The 18,332-nt window shown below is 46.5% G+C and overlaps 1 protein-coding gene across 1 annotated transcript in view; it reads right to left on the bottom strand.

The window, feature by feature from the left end:
• The window catches only part of PCSK2 (proprotein convertase subtilisin/kexin type 2), a 269,668-nt gene that overhangs the window by 35,148 nt on the left and 216,188 nt on the right, over positions 1 to 18,332 (bottom strand). The window contains 1 exon segment of the mRNA NM_001131407.1: positions 12,474 to 12,649. Coding sequence (NP_001124879.1) covers positions 12,474 to 12,649 — 176 coding nt within the window.

The following is an 18,332-nucleotide window of genomic DNA, read 5'->3' as shown; positions in this document are numbered from 1 at the left end:
AAGGAAAGCCTAAAACCCAAAAGGGAAATGGGAAGTCATCCATGGATTAGAGGGTGACCCTGGAGCTGGAGGACAAAGGGAGGCCATGACCCAAGAGCCAGCACTGTGGGTGGGGCTGTCTGCTGGGGGGCGGGGTCTGCACCCTAATCCTGCAGCTCATGCTCAGTGAGAGGAACAGCTGTCAGCTGCCTGAGGCAAGTAGGCCAGCCTGGTGGCTCATGCATGTAATTCCAGTGCTCTGGGAAGTGAAGGCTTGAGGTGGGAGGAGCACTTGAGGCCAAGAGTTTGAGACCAGCCTGGGCAAAGTAGCGAGAGGCCCACTCACCCCCAATTGTACAAAATAAAAAATTAGCTTGGCGTGGTGGGGCACACCTGTAGTCTTAGCTACTCGGGAGGAGCCAGGAGTTTGAGGAGCTGGAGTCTGCAGTGAGCTATAGTCACACCACTGCACTCCAGGCTGGGTGACAGGAAAAAAAAAAAAAAAAAAAAAAGGCAAGTGCATTTAGGTGAAATTAAATGAGTGGTACAACTCCACTTTGAATTCTGCCAGTCTTTTGGAGTTTAGTGAGATTACAGTGTTTCTCAAAAGTTTTTACCAAATGGAAACTTTTAACCTAGGCACTATGGAGTGTACTTAACCACCCTGCTTCTCAACTAGTGTGGACTTTTGCTCCAGGATGCAGTGATGGAGACATTTTTGGTGGTCACAACCGTGTGTGTTTTACTAGCATCTAGTCGATAAAGGCCAGGGAGACTACTAAACTTCTATGCAAAGGACAACCTCCTCACCACCGACAAAAGAGTATTTTGCCCAGAATGTCCATACGCCCAGGCTGAGAAACCCTGCTCAGTGAGGGCAGTGAGTAGGAACTTGCTGGGCATGGCCTTAAGTAGCCTCTCACAAGCCCAAAATTTCTGAAACGTTCAAGCAAATTTTTTATTTTGCTCATAATATAAAAAGAATGTTACAAATTGCTTACCGTCAGCTAAGGTGACATTCCAGCTAGAGACTGGTGCAGTGGCTTGCTGTGTCCCCCAGTGCATTGCCTACGTTTGAGGAGGTGGAAATCCCACTTTGAGAAACTTGTGGCAAAAGTGAGTCAGTCTCTCCACCCTAACCAATGGGTAGGCACCGGGGTTAATGACCAGAACAGGTGCTGGTCTGGGGTTGGTATGGGTGCAGGGTGCAGACCCCTGGTGAGGCAAGCCTGGGAGAGCTTATCTTTTTGTAAACAATTATAGTAATTTTTATTTTCCAGTCACCTTAATTTCTTAATACAACATTAGCATACCTTGGAAAAAGTTATTGCATCTTTTACTATGAAAATAATATTTATTATCGAATACTTGGAATATAGAACATGAGGGAAATAAAAATCCTTTATAATCTTACATGAATAGATAATCACTGGTGATATTTTGTGGAGTCTTGCCAATTTTACATATAAATGCAAAGTATAAGAACGAGCTTGAAAGTGAAATTGGGATAATAAAAATAGATCAACTTTCTTGGCCTGCTTAAAATGTATTTCTCACAATTTATATAATTAACATTTTTTATGTGATTAAATACTCTTCTACACCATAATTTTTTATTAGTTTTATGAAATAGCCAATCCACAATTTATTTACACCTCTTCTTGAATGTACATGGAATGTTGTCTCTAGTTTTTAAAAAAGTACTTTATGTTTAAAATGAACATAATCTTATATATGTCTTTGTATGTTTATTTTCTTAGGCAGTGTTTCTAAAAGAGGAAATTTTGGGTGAAAAAAATGAATGATGATTCTTGGTCCATCTGCCATATTATTGCTCTTGATAAAGTTTGTTAACAGTTTATATGTTTACCAGCAGTGCATGAGAACTCTATATTCAGCTCATATGCATCATAATTTAGAATTGTCCTTTCTTAAAAATAGTTTTGCCGATTTGGTGGGTAAAAATAGTACCTCATTGTTTTGAGTTATATATTTTTTCACTAAAGTTGAATTTATCTTTTTGTGTCTTTCCTGCTCATTTGTATTCTTGCTTTATTATTTAGCCAAGCCCCAAGCCCCAAAAGATAATATACTTTGCCTATTTTTTTTTCTTTCATAGAATTTTTTTTTGAGACAGAGTTTAGCTCTGTCGCCCAGGCTAGAGTGCAATGGTGTGATTTCGACTCATTGCAGCCTTTGCCTCCTGGCTTCAAGGTATTCTCCTGCCTCAGCCTCCCGAGTAGCTGGGATTACAGGCACATAGCACTGTGCCCGGACAATTTTTATTTTTATTTATTTATTTTTTTAGTAGAGACGACAGAGTTTCATCATGTCGGCCAGGTTGGTCCCAGACTCCTGACCTCAAGTGATCTGCCCACCTCAGCTTCCCAAAGTGCTGGGATTACAGGCATGAGCCACCTCGCCTGACCTCATAGTATTCTTTTTATTGGTTTGTAAGAGCTCTTCCTGTATTAAGAAACTGAGCTAGATTTTTATTATCTATATGCATATATATTTACTCAGTTTTTCCTTTTTCTTTGATGTGTTGGATTTAGACTTGCCGACACTTTTCCATTATATTACTTTAATCTGTTGTTAAAATATGAATTTTAAAATAAACACATATTTTAAATTGCACATGAAACAATGTATTGATTTATGAATATTGCCTTTCTGCACTCATAGTTCACGAAAAATTTTATTCAAATTATTCATGAACATCTTTGGCAAATTTTATTCAAACTATTCACAAACATCTTCGACATTTGCACATTTGTCCTCACTAGGTCAACTGGTTACCTCTTGCGCTACCTAACTGTTTCGGTGCACATTGTGGTAGTCATTGCTGCTGCTTGCTAAATATTGCAAACTGTCCATGGTCTGAGCCCATGACCAGGCCTCTTTGTGGTTGGGTGAGGTCTTATAAGCCATTTTAATCAATGAGTTGTGAGTGGGAGTGATGATAGATGATATCCTTTGTAGTTTGGAACTTTTACTGGTCAGTTCCAGACTCTGCAGAGTCCCTGTGGGTTCTGTCATAGTTCAGCGGGAGTAGGGTATCAGGTTCTCTGGAAAAGCCAAGCTAAGGATGATGCAGTTGCCCTGGCCTCTGATTTAAATCCTCACCTTGATTCAGTGTTTGATGGCGCCTGTGGTTGTCTTTAGTTATTGTCTGGTTTTCGTGTAACCACCTTGGAGGTCAGAATCCTGTGTTATTCTGTCTCACTTCTCAAAGGATCCAGCCATTGTAGTGATGAATCGTTCTGATGTCAGAGGTGCTGCTGAGTTTACATTCATGTCAACTTCTAACCTCAGGTGAATTTCTCACTGGGCCCAGGTGGGCCAACACTACTAATAGAGCCAAAGGGTGGGTGACCAACTCTCTTGGTTTGCCCAGGATTGAGGGGTTTCCTGAGATGTAGGACTTTTCAATGCTAAAAACAGGAAAGTCCCTGGCAAAATGAGACGGCTGGTCACAAGGATCACCCGAAACTCACCAGACTTTTCTCGTAGTTCTCTTTATCCCAGAAATGAAAGGAAGGATGGTAACGGCACCAGCTATTTCCAAGGCTGAGCTGCAGATTCCATGCTGCAGCAGTTCTGCTCAGTTGCAACCTTCATCTGGCTGCAGAGCATAAATCTGGGCTTGCAGAGTATTCGTGAGAGCTCCTTGGCAGGAGGCATTCATCGTCTGCCAGAGGCGCTGGCACTCGCCGCCATGGTGTACGACCCGTGGCTCTGATTAAATTTCAGCAGGCGGCACTGTGGCCTCCCCTCGCCCATGCCTGATTAATCACTGTCTCCCCAGGCAGCTCTCTGTCCCCTGCTTTCCTGGATGGTGGTTTTCTTGTAAGTGGTCCCTGTCCATACATTCCAGCTGGAAGAAGACCTGAGATCTGTGCTTTGCCCTTTGCAGCCCCTTAGGGAGTAAACAATCAATGCGCTGTCTCATCTGTACCTTAGAGAATTTTTGTAGCCTTGTCTTTAAATATTCCCAAAATATTCTCTCCAGCAGCAACTCTGAAGAGTGATTAAGAAGAAGTTGGGATGTAGTCATCAGAGCCAGCAAAAGGTGTGCCAGGGTTGCCCTGGGTGGCTGCATTTCCTCAAGTTGTGGAAAGAAGTTCATGCATCAGTTGTCACTTTCAAGACCTTCTAGTGTCACCCGAATTCCCCTTCTGGTTGTCAGAGCAAAGTAAGATGCTGTGTCCCATAATAGCCGGTTTTTGTAGCTCCCTCTTTGCAAGGGCTACATCCTTTTCCTGAACAGTAAACACATCACCTTACCAGTGTTTTATTTATCCAGAGAGTGATGACTCTAAGTCTTAGGTTAGGTTTTGCTTAAGCTGCACTTTGGGAGTCGTGTGTGAGCCTATATCCCTTGGGCTTTAGAATTCCCTGTGTCTGGGAGTTTCCAAATGTCAGCATATGCATCTTTTTGTCTAAGGGCTTCCTCCCAAGAGGCTGAAAGGCTGCTCTGTGCATCTGTCCTCAGGCTGAAAGCACTGGGGCATTTACAAGCTTTTGGGAACAAACCTCATCAATGGGTTTTATTCCAGCTCCTTTCCCACAGGGTGGGATACCTTTGGGGTGTGTTCTCAAGTTTTGGTGTGGTTTTCTGAAGTTTCCCAGTGGCATTAAGCTCCAGTTGCTGATAGTGATGACTGGCAGGATAACATAACCTTAACTGGTCCTGTCTCTTTCCTGCCACACCTCCCATTCATCACTGGTATTCTCTTCACCTCCCCAATAAACTACTTGATCCCAAATCTTGCCTCAGGATCTGCTTCTAGGAGATCTAAAACTAAGACAGAAGTCAATTATTGAACGCTCTGGTAATTCAGGGGCCTCTGACTGTCCTGTCACCCTCTTCCCATATACAATGTGAAAAATGATGTAACTGTAAACCCAACACATAGACTACTAAGCAAAAGAAAAAAAGGATTTCCTTCTTGCCCACTCCTCACTGCTTCTCTCAAGTATTTACTAAGCAAATGTAGGAGGTGCAAACTTCAAATCCCTAAGGAGCCAGGTAGGTGATGTTTGTGTGAAGCAGCCGTCAGACAACTGGGAATGGTGGGATCTATGGCAAAGAGTGCATGCCCCGATAAAAGTCTCTTATCCATCTCCTCTTTGTTCTCTTCCTTTTAATCATTGCTATGTTGGTCAAACAAAACGTATGTACAGGATGATAAAATTGAAAGACAAACGTAAGAAGTGCCTTGTATAACAGGTAATTCTCTGACTCCTTTGTTTATGTGAAGATTGCCTTTCAGAAGTGGATTTTCCCTTAGAGTAGACCAGGCAGTGGAAGTCACTGGGAGAAAACCTTCGCTAATGCACAATGCACCCTCACTTCCAAAATACTACAATGTTGTCCAAAAAATGTCACCTTGAAACAAGGAAAGATTTATTCCCACTGCTTGGGGAGATTTATTCCCATTTCTCGGGGAAAAGTCAAATGTGAAATAATGTATTTTTCATCATACTCACTCCACTTTCTAAAAGAAGTACATGCTGTCATCTGAAGATCAGTCATAACAATTTTTCTCTTAAGCTTCAGTGGGCTCGGCATGCTTTGCAGGACAATCACACTTGAAAGGGCCTTTTCACCTGCAGCCAGGGAGGCTACAGATGGAGGAGAGAGAAATATCCTGCTTCGAGAGGCAGTGGAGCAGTGCAGAACTCCATGGAAAATGACAGGGGCACCCAGGGATGTGGAGCACTGCCACCATCTGCACTGTCAGTCTGGACAAAGGGCAGACATATCCTACCTTCCTGACTCTCTTTTGGCCTCAGGTGTCAAAAAAGTGCCTCTCAGTGAAAATCCATGTCTGCTGAGGAAAGGGGGAATCTGCCAACTGTTCCCCTGGGCACCTGCTGTCACCTGGTCTGGGGCTTGGATGTGTAACGATTTCTCTCCAGTCACACAATGAATAATGCAATAAGGAAACAGGCTGTCTGTGCATCAAAAATTTCATCCTAAATGCTTCTTAAGGAGACCAGGCATTGAAACAGGGTAGGTACGTCACTTTCCTGCCACCCGATCCTGTTGGCAGACATTCTCTGTAAACCGCATTGTGTCACTCAAATGTCGGGCTCCCGTTGCTGTTTCAGATGGGTTGAATTTCAACAGCAGACTGGCATAACCTTGTAATAAAGCATCTTCACTATTTCCTAAACAGTGTAGCAATGGACATTTAGCTGCTGTCACCATGATGTTCACTTCGAGGACTCTGTTTCCCATCTCATAATTGTGTTTCTGGGATCCTTGTATTTAATGTAAAAGTGATGAATTCCATAAAGTGTGAGATCTTTCCTTGACTTAGAAAAGTTGTCCTCCACAGTCTTGGGGTAACTTAGAACTCTGGTTGGGAAACTTGCCATTTTGGGGAAACATAAAACCTTGGGGTTTCAGGTGTTTTTCCTCCAGTTTTTCCACTTCCCAAAGGGAACTTCCAGACTCATGAAGGCAAGGGTGGCTGTTACTTGCAGGGAGAACACACAGGTATGTAAGTGCTATAATTTAAGGGAAGTCAGAAGAGTCCTCCAACGAGAAGTGTGCTGTTAAATGTTGAACAACCAGCTCTCTGAAGGGGGCATAAAAGGGCTTTATTTTTAGTGTTTGTCAATTTCCATGTCAAATTTCAAGCTCCCAGTGTGATGTTATTGGGAGCATTTCAGCACAGCACTGTCCCTAACTTGGAAACATGTTTCTCTCCTAGGACTGCATCGTGAGCATTTTCGCATGCTCATTCCTTCGCGGAAGCTACGTCAGAGAAGGGAGGGAGGGAGATTCTCAAGTTCCTGAACTAGAAGAAAAAAGTCGTAATTGGATCAACTATTGACCATCTTGGCTGTAAAGGAGAGGGCCAGGTGACATCAAGGTGACCTTGAACAGTGACCAGGTCATTCCCACACTGCCAAACCTCTTTTTTGATGATCCATTCTAAGACTGGAAGGTGCATGAGTTTGCCAGGGCTGCTACCAAAGGACCACAACCAAAGGACCAAGGTAACAACCAAAGGACCACAAACTGGGTGGCTTAAACAACAGAAATTTCTTGCCTAGAAGTCCTGGAGACAGAAGTGTCAGCCAACGCTGCTGACACTTCCATCTCCAGAACTTCTAGGAATAGAATCCATCTCTAGAAGTTCTGGAGACATAATAGATTCAATTCCATTCCTAGAAGTTCTGGAGATGGAATCTATCCCATTCCTCTCCCAGCTCCCAGTGGGCTGTTGGCCATCTCTGGCTTTCCTGGGCTTGTAGATGCATCCCCAGCCCCTCTGCCTTCATCTTCACACACTGTTCTCCCTGTGTGCATATCTGTGCCCAGATGTTCCTGTTCTTTTTTTTTTGTCTTTTAAATAAGGACACCAATCATATTGGATTAGGGGCCGATCCTACTCCAGTATGACCTCATCTTAATTAATTATATCTGCAATGACCCTATTTCCAAATAAGGTCACTTTATGAGGTATTGGGGATTAGGACCCCAACATATGAATATTTGAGGACACAATTGAATCCACAACAGAAGAGGTGCTGATACGGTTTGGCTGTGTCCCCACCCAAATCTCATCTTGAATTTCCACATGTTGTGGGAAGGACCCAGTGGGAGGTAACTGAATCATGGGGGCAGGTCTTCCCCATGCTGTTCTCTTGATAGTGAATAAGTCTCACGAGATCTGATGGTTTTAAAAAGGAGAGTTTCCCTACAGAAGCTCTCTTCTCTTGTCTGCTGCCATGTAAGACATGCCTTTCACCTCCCACCATGATTTCCCCAGCTATGTGGAACTGTAAGTCCAATAAACCTCTTTCTTTTGTAAATTGCCCAGCCTTAGGTATGTCTTTACCAACAGCATGAAAACAAATTAATACAGGTGCATACAGTCTTATATTTCTGTTCAGACCTTTGAAAGAATTCAACAGCTCAGAAGAAACTACTCCATCAGATGCCTAAGAAGACTGTGAACATAGACAACTACCCTTTGATGTCCTCAGAGGAGAAAGAAAGGGGTTTTGTTAGAAACCTTCTGACTGGCCTCTGACCCTGCAAGTTCTGAACTTTCCCAAGAGAACCACATTTCTTGGTTTTGGAGGCTCATCTTGGGGTGTTTCTCCTAATTTTTAACCAAAATTTTCCTGAAAGCATCGAGGGCAGGTGGCAGCTGGAGCAGAGGCTGACAGGTTGTAACAAGCAAGGGTGCCAATGGGGTGGTGTCCAAGTGGAAACACCTCTAAGCATAAGCCTCGAGGAAGGGGAAGGGTGAGTTGGAGAGTGGGAGCCACGGAGCTGGGGAGAAGCAGACAGGGTGAGTGTGGCCTAGCCCCGTGACTGCAGAGCCCTCCTGTGGCTCTCCACACATTCTTGGGGCTGGCATCCTGCAGCCACCTTGGATCAGGATGTCTGTCTGGTCCCAGGCACTATGAAATCTTGCCTGAATCTATCTCATTGTCCTGATCCCTCTTGGTGCATTTTTTTTTTTTTTTTTTGAGATAGAATTTTACTCTTGATGCCCAGGCTGGAGTGCAACGGCACGATCTCAGCTCACTGCAAGGTCTGCCTCCCGGGTTCAAGTGAGTCTCCTGCCTCAGCCTCTTGAGTAACTGAGATTACAGGTGCCCACCACCACACCTGGCTAATTTTTTGTATCTTTAGTAGAGATGGGGTTTCACCATGTTGGTCAGGCTGGTCTTGAACTCCTGACCTCAGGTGATCCACCCGCCTCAGCCCCTCAAAGTGTTGGGATTACAGGCATGAGCCACTATGCCCAGCCCCTCCTGATGCATTCTTATGATAAACCAATTTATTTGGGCTACCTAGGCCTCTGTTCCTTCAACACAGGGACAAATGGCGTGTGGCTCAGTCATCACACAGCCCACCTGTCCGACCCATCATCCTGATGAGGAAATACAGAGCTGTTCCTTTCTGGAAATGTGTCACCTCTGCTGCCCTTTTCTATTCATTGTAGGTTTTAAGAAACCATATGTTAGGGTCTTAGGATCTCAGGGTTAGATGATTTGGATCCTCAAGATCATGTAGAGCAACACTTTGCAAACTTTAATGGGATCTTGTTAAAATGCGGCATCTGTGGGAGGGGAGGAGGCGCTGAGGCTTTGCATTTTTCACTCTCCCAGGTGGCCTGTGGCCACACTTTGAGAAGCACTGACTCAGACCATTTTGCAGAAAGTGAGGAATGGAGACACCGATTAGTCTGAAGTTCCCTAGTCAATGGGGGGCAGGACTGAGGTTAAAACTCAGGTCTCTCCACTGTCAAGAGGAGCTCTCCACCTGCTGAAATATCCCTGCAATAGGACAGACCTGCTGCTCTCTAGCGAAGACAGAGACGTTGACCAGCAGCCAGAAAAGCCTGATTCTGAGAGATGAGCCCCTTCATTTGGTGCCCTATGTGCTTCCTTCCCCTGGGGCCTATGACAGCTGTGGTTGGAGGTGCCCAGAGTGTCACAAAGGCCTGGAAGGGCCTGGCTGTGTCCCAAGGGAACTGTCTTTGCAAAGCCAGTCTGGGGGTTAGATCCAGCCTGTGTGCCAAAGTTGGCCACCCACTGCGCTGAAGGGTTCCACTTGGTTTGAAATATTGTTTACTATTGTTTAGGGCTGAGACTCTGGGGAAGTTACATGTGAACTTGCCAATTTTTGTCCAGTGAGATGCTTTAGTCTGGTAAGACTAGGAATGTGTGTAAGCAAGCAACAATTTAGTAAGGATCTAAAGTTAGATTTCTCATGGCTAAATATAATCTAATCAGACTGAGCTCATTTCATCAATTCTTTTACAAATTTTACATTGCCTAGCATTCGGAGGCTTAGACTCACTAGGAATACAAACACGGACACAGGGACAGAAGCTAAGGGATGATTTTGGAGGCTCTGAGTGCTGAAGAGATGGAGAAAATGGGGTGGAAGAGGCCAGGTGCGGTGGTGCACGCTTGTAATCCCACCTTGGGAGGCCAAGGTGGGAGGATCTCTTGAGTCCTGGAGTTTGAAACCAGCCAGGGCAACATGGTGAAACCTGTCTACAAAAAGTTAGCTGGGCATGGTATCATGCACCTATAGTCCCAGCCACTCTGGAGGCTGAGGCAGGAGAATCACTTGAGCCCAGGAGGTTGAGGCTGCAGTGAGCTGAGATTGTACCACTGCATTCCAGCCTGGGTGATGCAGTGAGACCCTATCTCAAAAGAAAAACAAACAAACAAACAAAAAAGAAGGTAGAAGAAAACCTAGTCTGAAAAACCAATGATAATAGGCACACACTTAGTTCTAAACTTCCTGGCAGCCAAAGGAAAAAGGGAAACCTAATGGGGTAAATTTTGAGGCAGTGTTTGTGGGAGGAATTCCCTAGAAGCAGAGCCTGAGACAGATTCAGCTTCCCCAGACTCATTGAGGGAGGGCTTTCAGGAGCAATCTGCGAGCAAGGGAGTGAAGTAAGGTACAGAGGGGAAGGAACCCCAAAGTTATGTAGTCTTGGGTAAAGCCTACCCTTGGCCTGGCCCACAGGGGGTTCTGGACCATAAATTACATTGAAGACTCCTCCCTGTTGGAGGCAAGTAGGCTCCTGCCTTAGTCATCGGCTGTGGGCTGTGCCCTGGGTGTGGGGGGCATAACTTTCTGGGAGAGAAGATTCCATCTGTCAGGGCGATGCTTCGTGAGAGGGGCCGCTGTGAGCCATCAGCAGCCAACATTCACAGCAGCTGGGGTGGTCCCCAGGCCTGCCTGGTAAAGAGGATCTTGGTGGGCACCAATGACATCCATTGTAGTCATAGATTTCGATGTGACTTTCAGCCTCTCAACCATAACATTTCATGTCTGCATTAATTCCATATCCGCCCCCTGAACAGCTCATCCACTATGTTCTCAAGCCCCGGGCCAGTTCCTGAGGATGGTCTGGGCAGGAAAACACATGTTTTCTGACCTCAAGAAATGTATGGAAAAGCAGCCTTCAACTGCCCACTCTTATTTTCTTCAATATTCTCTTTTTTATGCCCGCGTTAAACATACAGTGTTCTGTACATTCACTTATTTTAGTGTTATCAATGTATAAGTAATGAGTTTATGCATTTTCCGTAAACAGACTGTACATAACTTAAATGTGTATGTGGAGTGGATGCATTTTATAATATATTTATAATAGTGCTGGTTTCTATAGCCATTTTATCTATTTGAAATTTACCAAAATCTAAGAAGCAAATTTAAAAACATTCCCAAAATGGAGTTCCAAAAGCCACACACAAAATTTCACACACTGTCCTTTCCCTCACTTAGCACCAGACCACTTACTCCACACACGGCAGTGACCTTGCAGTGTGAGTCCCACGTCCAGGCTGATTACAGAGAGTCCTCTGGGAGCACAGGGAGGGGACCACTGCTGGCCTGGCAGCCAGGACAGGCCTGAGAAGACTGTGTAAGCCTAGGGGTGGGAGCTGTGCCATGCGTGGCAAGTAGATGGATGCATCGGAACAGCTCATGAAGACACAACAGTTTGGTAATGGATACTCAAGTAACGAATCTATCGGCTGAGGCCCCAAGAATCGTGGAGGAGAGATGAGCCATCCCCAGTGTGCCCGGTCCAAATTCCTGACCCAGAGCATCCCAAGCATAGTAAAGGAGTTGTGTTCTGTGCTATGAAGTTTTAGGGTGGTTGCTTAAGTGACAGTCGAGACTGGGACAAATGCTGACCCTTTGCAGGCACTTCTCAGTGCCGAGAAGTTGCATCTTTATCTCATTTATACGTCACAGTGACCCCGTGACCCCTCATTATCACCGTTTTACAGGCGAGGCTAAGTCACTTCCTGATAGACTGGAGCCCAGAAATCCTCTGGTCCCTGAGTTTGGGGTCGTGTCTCCTCTGGGGTGGCTCCAGCCCCAGCATCTCAGAGAAGACGCCCCCTTTGCCTCCCTATGCAGCACTGACCTGCATCTCATCCCTTTGGAGGCTCTGCCCAGCTTCCTTCTCCTCGGCTCTGTCCAAGCCTGGGCTAATCTCGGAGGAGCGGCTGTGAGAATGCATGCTCAGATCCCCTGCCCCACGAGCATTGTGGTCATAGTCTTGGCTGCTGCCTCCTGGATCTACCACCCCATGTGCGCCGAGACCCCACATCCTGCGTGCTACTGCCAGCCAACGACTGAGTGGGTGGTGGGGGTGCCCGTGCAGGTCCCTTTCTGTCTGTGATGGGCAGCTTTGGTGTGGGGACTGCTGTCTGAGACCCTCCCTCCCCAGCCTCTTCCTTCCCACTGTCGTTTGCAGGAGCCAGGTAGGCATCGCGTCTGAGGCTCTTCTGCCCTCTCCCCTTATCCTTCTTCACAGGCCTCCCCGCAGTCAGCCTCCTGCATGGCTAAGCCCCTGTGCTGCCTGATTCCTGCAGGACCTGGACTCACACACAGGGTAACAGTGGTTCACTCAGTTGCCTCTACCCCTCCACCCACTTTGCCCCACCTTGTGAGTGGCTGGGGCCTAGGGGGCCGGCCCCCTTACCTTGTTCACGCCATCGGCCATGGCCTGCAGCGTGAGCTCCCGGGGCCCATCCACTGTCTTGCCGTTGTCTGTGGGGCCCCAGCTGGCGCTGTAGATGTCGATCAGCTGCGGCATATGGCTGATGGAGGAGGCCTCGATGATGTCCGTCATAAATGGCTGGTCCAGCATCCTGATGCCTGTGGACACGTTGAGCAGAGGACACCAGGTTTGGGTTTCCCAGTTCGCAGGAGACAAGGAGGTGGAGGAGGGCTTGGGCCCTGGGTACTTGGAAGGGTTGGAGATCTCAGGTGCTCTGGGGCCACTGTGCAGTCCAGGGATCAAGAAGCAGGCACAGACAGTCCTACTGGCTCCTTTCTGTATCCCACCCACATCTTTGCTGATGTAATGATTTAAAGACAATTTTGTTCCCCTAGCAAAACTTATTAGAATTCATAATGGGAGAGACCACCTTTGCTGAAGCGATTCTTTGATAAGCTCGTTTCTAAGTAGAAGCTCGGCCTCAGAGAACTGGGTGTCGGCTGCAGCCAAGTTTTAAGGGAGAAATAAAGCTACTACATATGATAGATGGGGGAGGCAATCGATATTTGATATTTGAGGAGAAATTCCAGCAGGCAGAGGGCAGAGGGCAGGGGACAGAGAGGGGGCAGGGGCAGTGCAGGAGCGGGTGGGGTCAGGAAGGAGGAACTCCCATTTGCACTGTAGCTGAGAGGGACTTTGGAGAGGACAGAAAGGCAGAGATGGCCATTCTAAACTGTATTAGTAATTCTGTGTCAGACGGCCGCCTCTCCTTTCTTCCCTATAGCATCGCTGTAAAGTTGTGTTCCTCTCTGATGCCTCATGGGAGTGATATCGCGCAGGATGTTGGGAAGGAGCAAAGTCCTGCAGTCCAGGGTAGTGTGGGACACACGATCCTAAGACACAGGGGCACAGAGTGAAGGCGCCTGCGCTGCCCCTGCTGAGCTGGTGCTCCTAGGCCTCCAGTCCCCGTCTGGCTATTCACAAAGGCCTCTCCAGGGGGAACTCAGCAGCCACCATTGGGTTGGGTGTGCTGTCTCTCCATCACTACCCTCAAAACTTCGCTGATGGGGTCACATGCCTCTCTCCAGGCTTTGTCATCTGGACGGGTCAGTGGGTTCACGATTCTGTGGCATGGAGCTTAGAGTACTAGTGAAGCTGACCTAAGTCTTTCCACCCAGTGTGATTATGGAATGAAGGGGTTGAGCCATGCACAGTCAAAACCTGGGCCCCAAAACTCCTTCCTTATCCCCGGTGGCCAAAGGACATTGTGCCTCAAGGACACTATTTCACAAGCCTCACTTTCTAACATGGCGAGCACGTCAATCGAATTAAAAGCCACCCAGGTTCTTGCCAGGCAGCTGAAATGGACATGAAATTGCTTTCTTTCCTGAGGGACTACTACTTTCTGGCCTCAGGAGACTCGAAGATCTCACTTTCCTCTTCAGTGCTCATAGCCCTCTTCTTGTGTACCTTTAACCTTCTATTGCAACTGCTTATTTGTGTGTTTCATACACCACCAGACGGCATGGTCTTTGAGTATAGGGCATGTGTCTATTTTATTCACTTCCATGTCCTTGAGGATCAACATGATGCTTGGTATTTATTTTAAGCTTGACAAATATTTGGTGCATAAATATCTGGCATTATTACCTTATTTAGTTGATTTTCTCTCCAACACAAATAACAGGTCCAGAAGAATGAATAACAGGCTCTGCTCCTCCATCTTCTACTATTAACCCATAAGTGTAATCACCATTTTTGCCAGCAAACATCCAGTTATCAGTTAGCATTCTTTCTCCTGGAGGAAGCTTATCTAGAATAAGCCTAGTCTTTGGTTTGAAATTTCCAGATGTTAAATTTTATGGTTCATTTTATAAGGAGATGGGAAATTTAAGACTCTGTATTTTGCTTTTGTCCCACCTATATTTTTATTTATTTAAAAACTTTATTTAATGCAGGTGACCAATAAGCCACAGAATAAACTGGTCAGTGCAGCTTCTTCTTGTGCAAAGTCACGCCAACTCTGTGGGTGGGAAATAAACAGAGACAGGCTGGTATTCACTTGCTCAGATGCTCTTGAACTTGCCTAGTGCCCAGATGACCAGGACCAAATGGCCCACTGAACTGGAAGGTGAGAAATTCAACCCTGGCCAAAGCAGGCTTCTGCTGCCCCACAAACCAACAAATGTCAGCCCTGGATTTTGCCAGGGCTGGTGCATGGCACTTCCAGCTGTGCCTTGAACCCTCTTCCTCTTTGCAGCTCTTATCACCTTCATGGGCTCCCTCTGTGCTGCACAAGAACCTCAGAGCGGATGTGTATTAATCTTCTGACTGTTTTAACATTATAGGGTGGCCACAGGCTGAGAGCAAGTCTCTCATTCATATTCAGGGACCAGGCGCCCGACATTCTTTTAATCTTGTTAAGCTCAAGAGGAATGAGGCATACATTAATTGAATGAGATACAGTATTAATTTTGCAAGCAACTGCACCATTAGCAGCCAAGACAGAGGATCAGCGTGACCCAAGGGTTTTTAGGGAGGGCCTCTCCTCTGCCCCTGGATGCTCTAGGAGCTACAGGGGAATGTGGGGTGGAGACAGAGAGTAGACGGAGTGAGAGAGAGGGAGAGAAGGAGAGAGGGAGGGAGAGAGGGAGACAGACTGGGAGACAGAGAGAGGGTAGATAGAGGGAGAGAGACAGAGAGAATGGGAGAGAGAGAGGCAGAGGGAGAACTGGTAGAGAGAAAGGGAGAGGAGAAGGAGAGAGTGGGAGAGAGAGAAGGTAGAGAGAGAAGGAGAGGACAGAGAGAGAGGAGAGGGAGGGAGGGAGAGTGTAGGAGAGAGCAGGTAGAGAGAGAGGGAGAGGACAGAGAGAGAGGAGAGGGAGAGAGGGAGAGTGTAGGAGAGAGAGGGTAGAGAGAGAGAGAGGGAGAGGAGAGGGAAAGAGAGAGGAAAGGGAGAGAAGTAGGAAGGGGGGAAGAGGAGGGGAAGAAGGGAGGAAGGGAGGGAGGGAGAGAGGAGAGGGAGAGGGGGAGAAGGGGAGAGGAGGAGGAGGGGAGGAAGACAGGGCGGGGTGGGGGCGGGAGAGAGAGACAGAGAGAAATCAAAGGAGCCAGGAGTCAGTGTCTTCACATCCTTAACAATGCTGATGTGTGTATTTGATGGGCAAGAACAGACACAGCCACACATCAAGTGTTTCTATCTGACCCCAGGCAGGCCTGCACAGCACATTAATGAGTAGAGGTGACTCTGTGGGTCTCTTCCATTCATTTAGAGCCTTCCCCGTCTGCCTGTGCAGCATGCACTGTGGCTAGCCCTGGTGCCCTGGGGGCTGCATGTCCAGGGTATTTGAGCTGCACCCTCTCTGCCTCTGCTCCTGTTGCACAAGGTGTGCCTGTCCCTGCCTCCAGTAAATGCTACATCTGCCACAAACTTCGGTGCTCATCAGTGCCACATTTTGTGCTCATGAAAATTAGCTCTGGATGGTAAGGAGGAAGTTCATGCTCATCCAGGTTTTAGGTTCTGAAAACTCACGTTAGTCATCGTACTTACAGTGATTTTTACTTGTTTATTGAAAAGCTCAGATAAAATGTTTATCTTCAGTGTTATGAGATTCATTGGCCAACAATAATAATGATAATAATATATGAAAGCAATTCATAGAGAAATTTCACGGCATTTTCACAATGGTCAACAGTGTGGTTTTTAAATATTTTTCAAAATCTTCAATCAAAGGTGATCTCATCCCGAAGCCCAGTGTGTAAATCTGTGTGCTTTGGTTTAAAAAGGAAGGTGAATAGGACCAAGCCCACTTGGCCTGGCCCCTTCTTGGGGCTGCTCTGAGAGTCTCTGCAGAAATCCAGAACAGTGAGGAACTGTAGAGCCCCACCCTCAGGCTCCTCTTGTCCCTGAGCCCTGGTTACTCTCTGTCCTCTTTCATGAGTTGTTATCTGATATTTTTTTATTTGCTCCCTGTCTTTGTCTCCTCCTAGACTGTGAGCTATATGGGGCAGGAGACCTGTCCGCCAGCTTCCATCCCCTGCAACAGGAAGGTGCCCACAGTAACTACGGACCACACGGAAGGCCTGAAGGCAGGAGACAGTGTTATGACTCCTTGATGAGGTCTCGAGCTTTAATATTTTCAGAAATATGCATTTGACAAATTTGCAGAAACCATCATTTGGAAGGTCATTGTGGTACATTTGCTTGGTTTTGTGGTATATTTGCTTGGTTTTGTGGATTTTGAATGACACATTTAATTTCAATTTTTGACTCAATCTTTTTGATTGAGGATGTTGCTTACTTAAAAATTAAAATGAAAAAAGAAAGAAGGAAAGAATGAGGTCCTTTTTAAAAAGACAGTTACTTGAATAAAGGCATTTTCAAAATAAAAAATGTAATATTTTTCTTCAAAATTTATACAATTAAATCAGTGAAAATGGAAATGTAAATGAACTTTCAAATAATGTTTCTGGGGTTATTAAAGCTCGAAGACTGCAGGATGACTTTTGGGACATCCCGTACGTGCGGGTCTACGAGTCACAGAGTTTGAAATGAAGACAGACACGAAGAGAAATGAAGGCGATCTTTGCACTGATTAAAATGGGTTAGGGGCTAACCTCTGGGACACACCAAGAATGCCTACAAATCAACAAGAAAAAGACAGGAGCCTTGATGGAAAAATGAGAAAAATTTATGAACAGAAGAGGAACTCAGGCAGATGCAGAGATGCTCAATGCTCTCTTCTTTTCAGAGGACTTAATTTACAATCTCATCTCCACTCTTCTTTTTTGAATCCCTGGGTTAAGATTCAACCACATTTTAACTTTGGGCTTTTTCTGGAGACAGCGTGGAGGGGTGCTGGGGAAGGACCTCAGACATCACAGGGACGCCCCCCAACCTGTAATGAACGAACACCTCGACTTTGAGACCAGCAACGATCCGAGTTGGCCACCAGGTGGCGCTTTAGACCTCCTTAGCCCAGAAAGCTCCCGAACGGAAAGATTCTCTGGAGGGTTTGGCTCATTTTTAGCAAATAATTAAAAACTAGCCAACTTTTGCAATTGCCAGCCAGGATGAATAAAATGTTTTCCTTAAATTTGTAAGATAAACTCTGCTGTTTTTGCAATCCATGAGTAATTCCCCAGTGCTTCCTCAAGAATTCATGTTGACGCCCCAGGGAGCCAGAGGACACTGGGTTCCCTAAGGCACAGGCATGGGACTGGAGCCTCGCAGCCCTTGTAGTTAGAGCCAGCGTACGTGGTCACAGAGGAGCCAAGCTGGGGCTAAGGGAGTGGGAAAAGAAAGAAAGGAGCCTCTCTTGCTCAAAATCTTTGGGTGGCTGTTCTTGGTTTCTGGAACCTCAAAGCGTTGCTGTGATGCCCTACCTGTCGTTGGGCTTCACAGAAGCCCAGTCGCGTCTTTGAGGTGTCAGGCTGCATTCAGCAGGCGAGGCAGAGGCTGCTGCACCTGCCTGGTCCTCTGGCCTGCTCCCTGGCTTTTTGCCGGGGGCGTTCTCTGCTGAAGGAGTTCCACTTAGTTCAAGCGAGCTGGGTAGGCTGGACAGGCCCCACGGCACCCCCAAACAATGAAAGATGGGAACTGGCAGATTAATGCCACAGCCTCCTCACGTTAGCGGGGTCAATTCTGAGGGGTGTTCTCCACACTCCCTCAGAGAATTACCTGCAGAATGGGGCCCCTGTTGTCCATGAGACTCACTTTGTAGGCCTCCATTCCTTTCCTGTCTTCTTCCCCCACTCCCTCACCCTGGCTTCTGGGGACCACCTCCCACATTAACTGCTTGCCCGGAATCCTTGTCTCAGGTTGTGCTTTTAGGAAGAGAA

This window comes from Pongo abelii, chromosome 21, assembly GCF_028885655.2.
Source record: "Pongo abelii isolate AG06213 chromosome 21, NHGRI_mPonAbe1-v2.0_pri, whole genome shotgun sequence".
Lineage (NCBI taxonomy): Eukaryota > Metazoa > Chordata > Mammalia > Primates > Hominidae > Pongo > Pongo abelii.
This window is presented reverse-complemented; position numbering and strand designations above follow the sequence as displayed.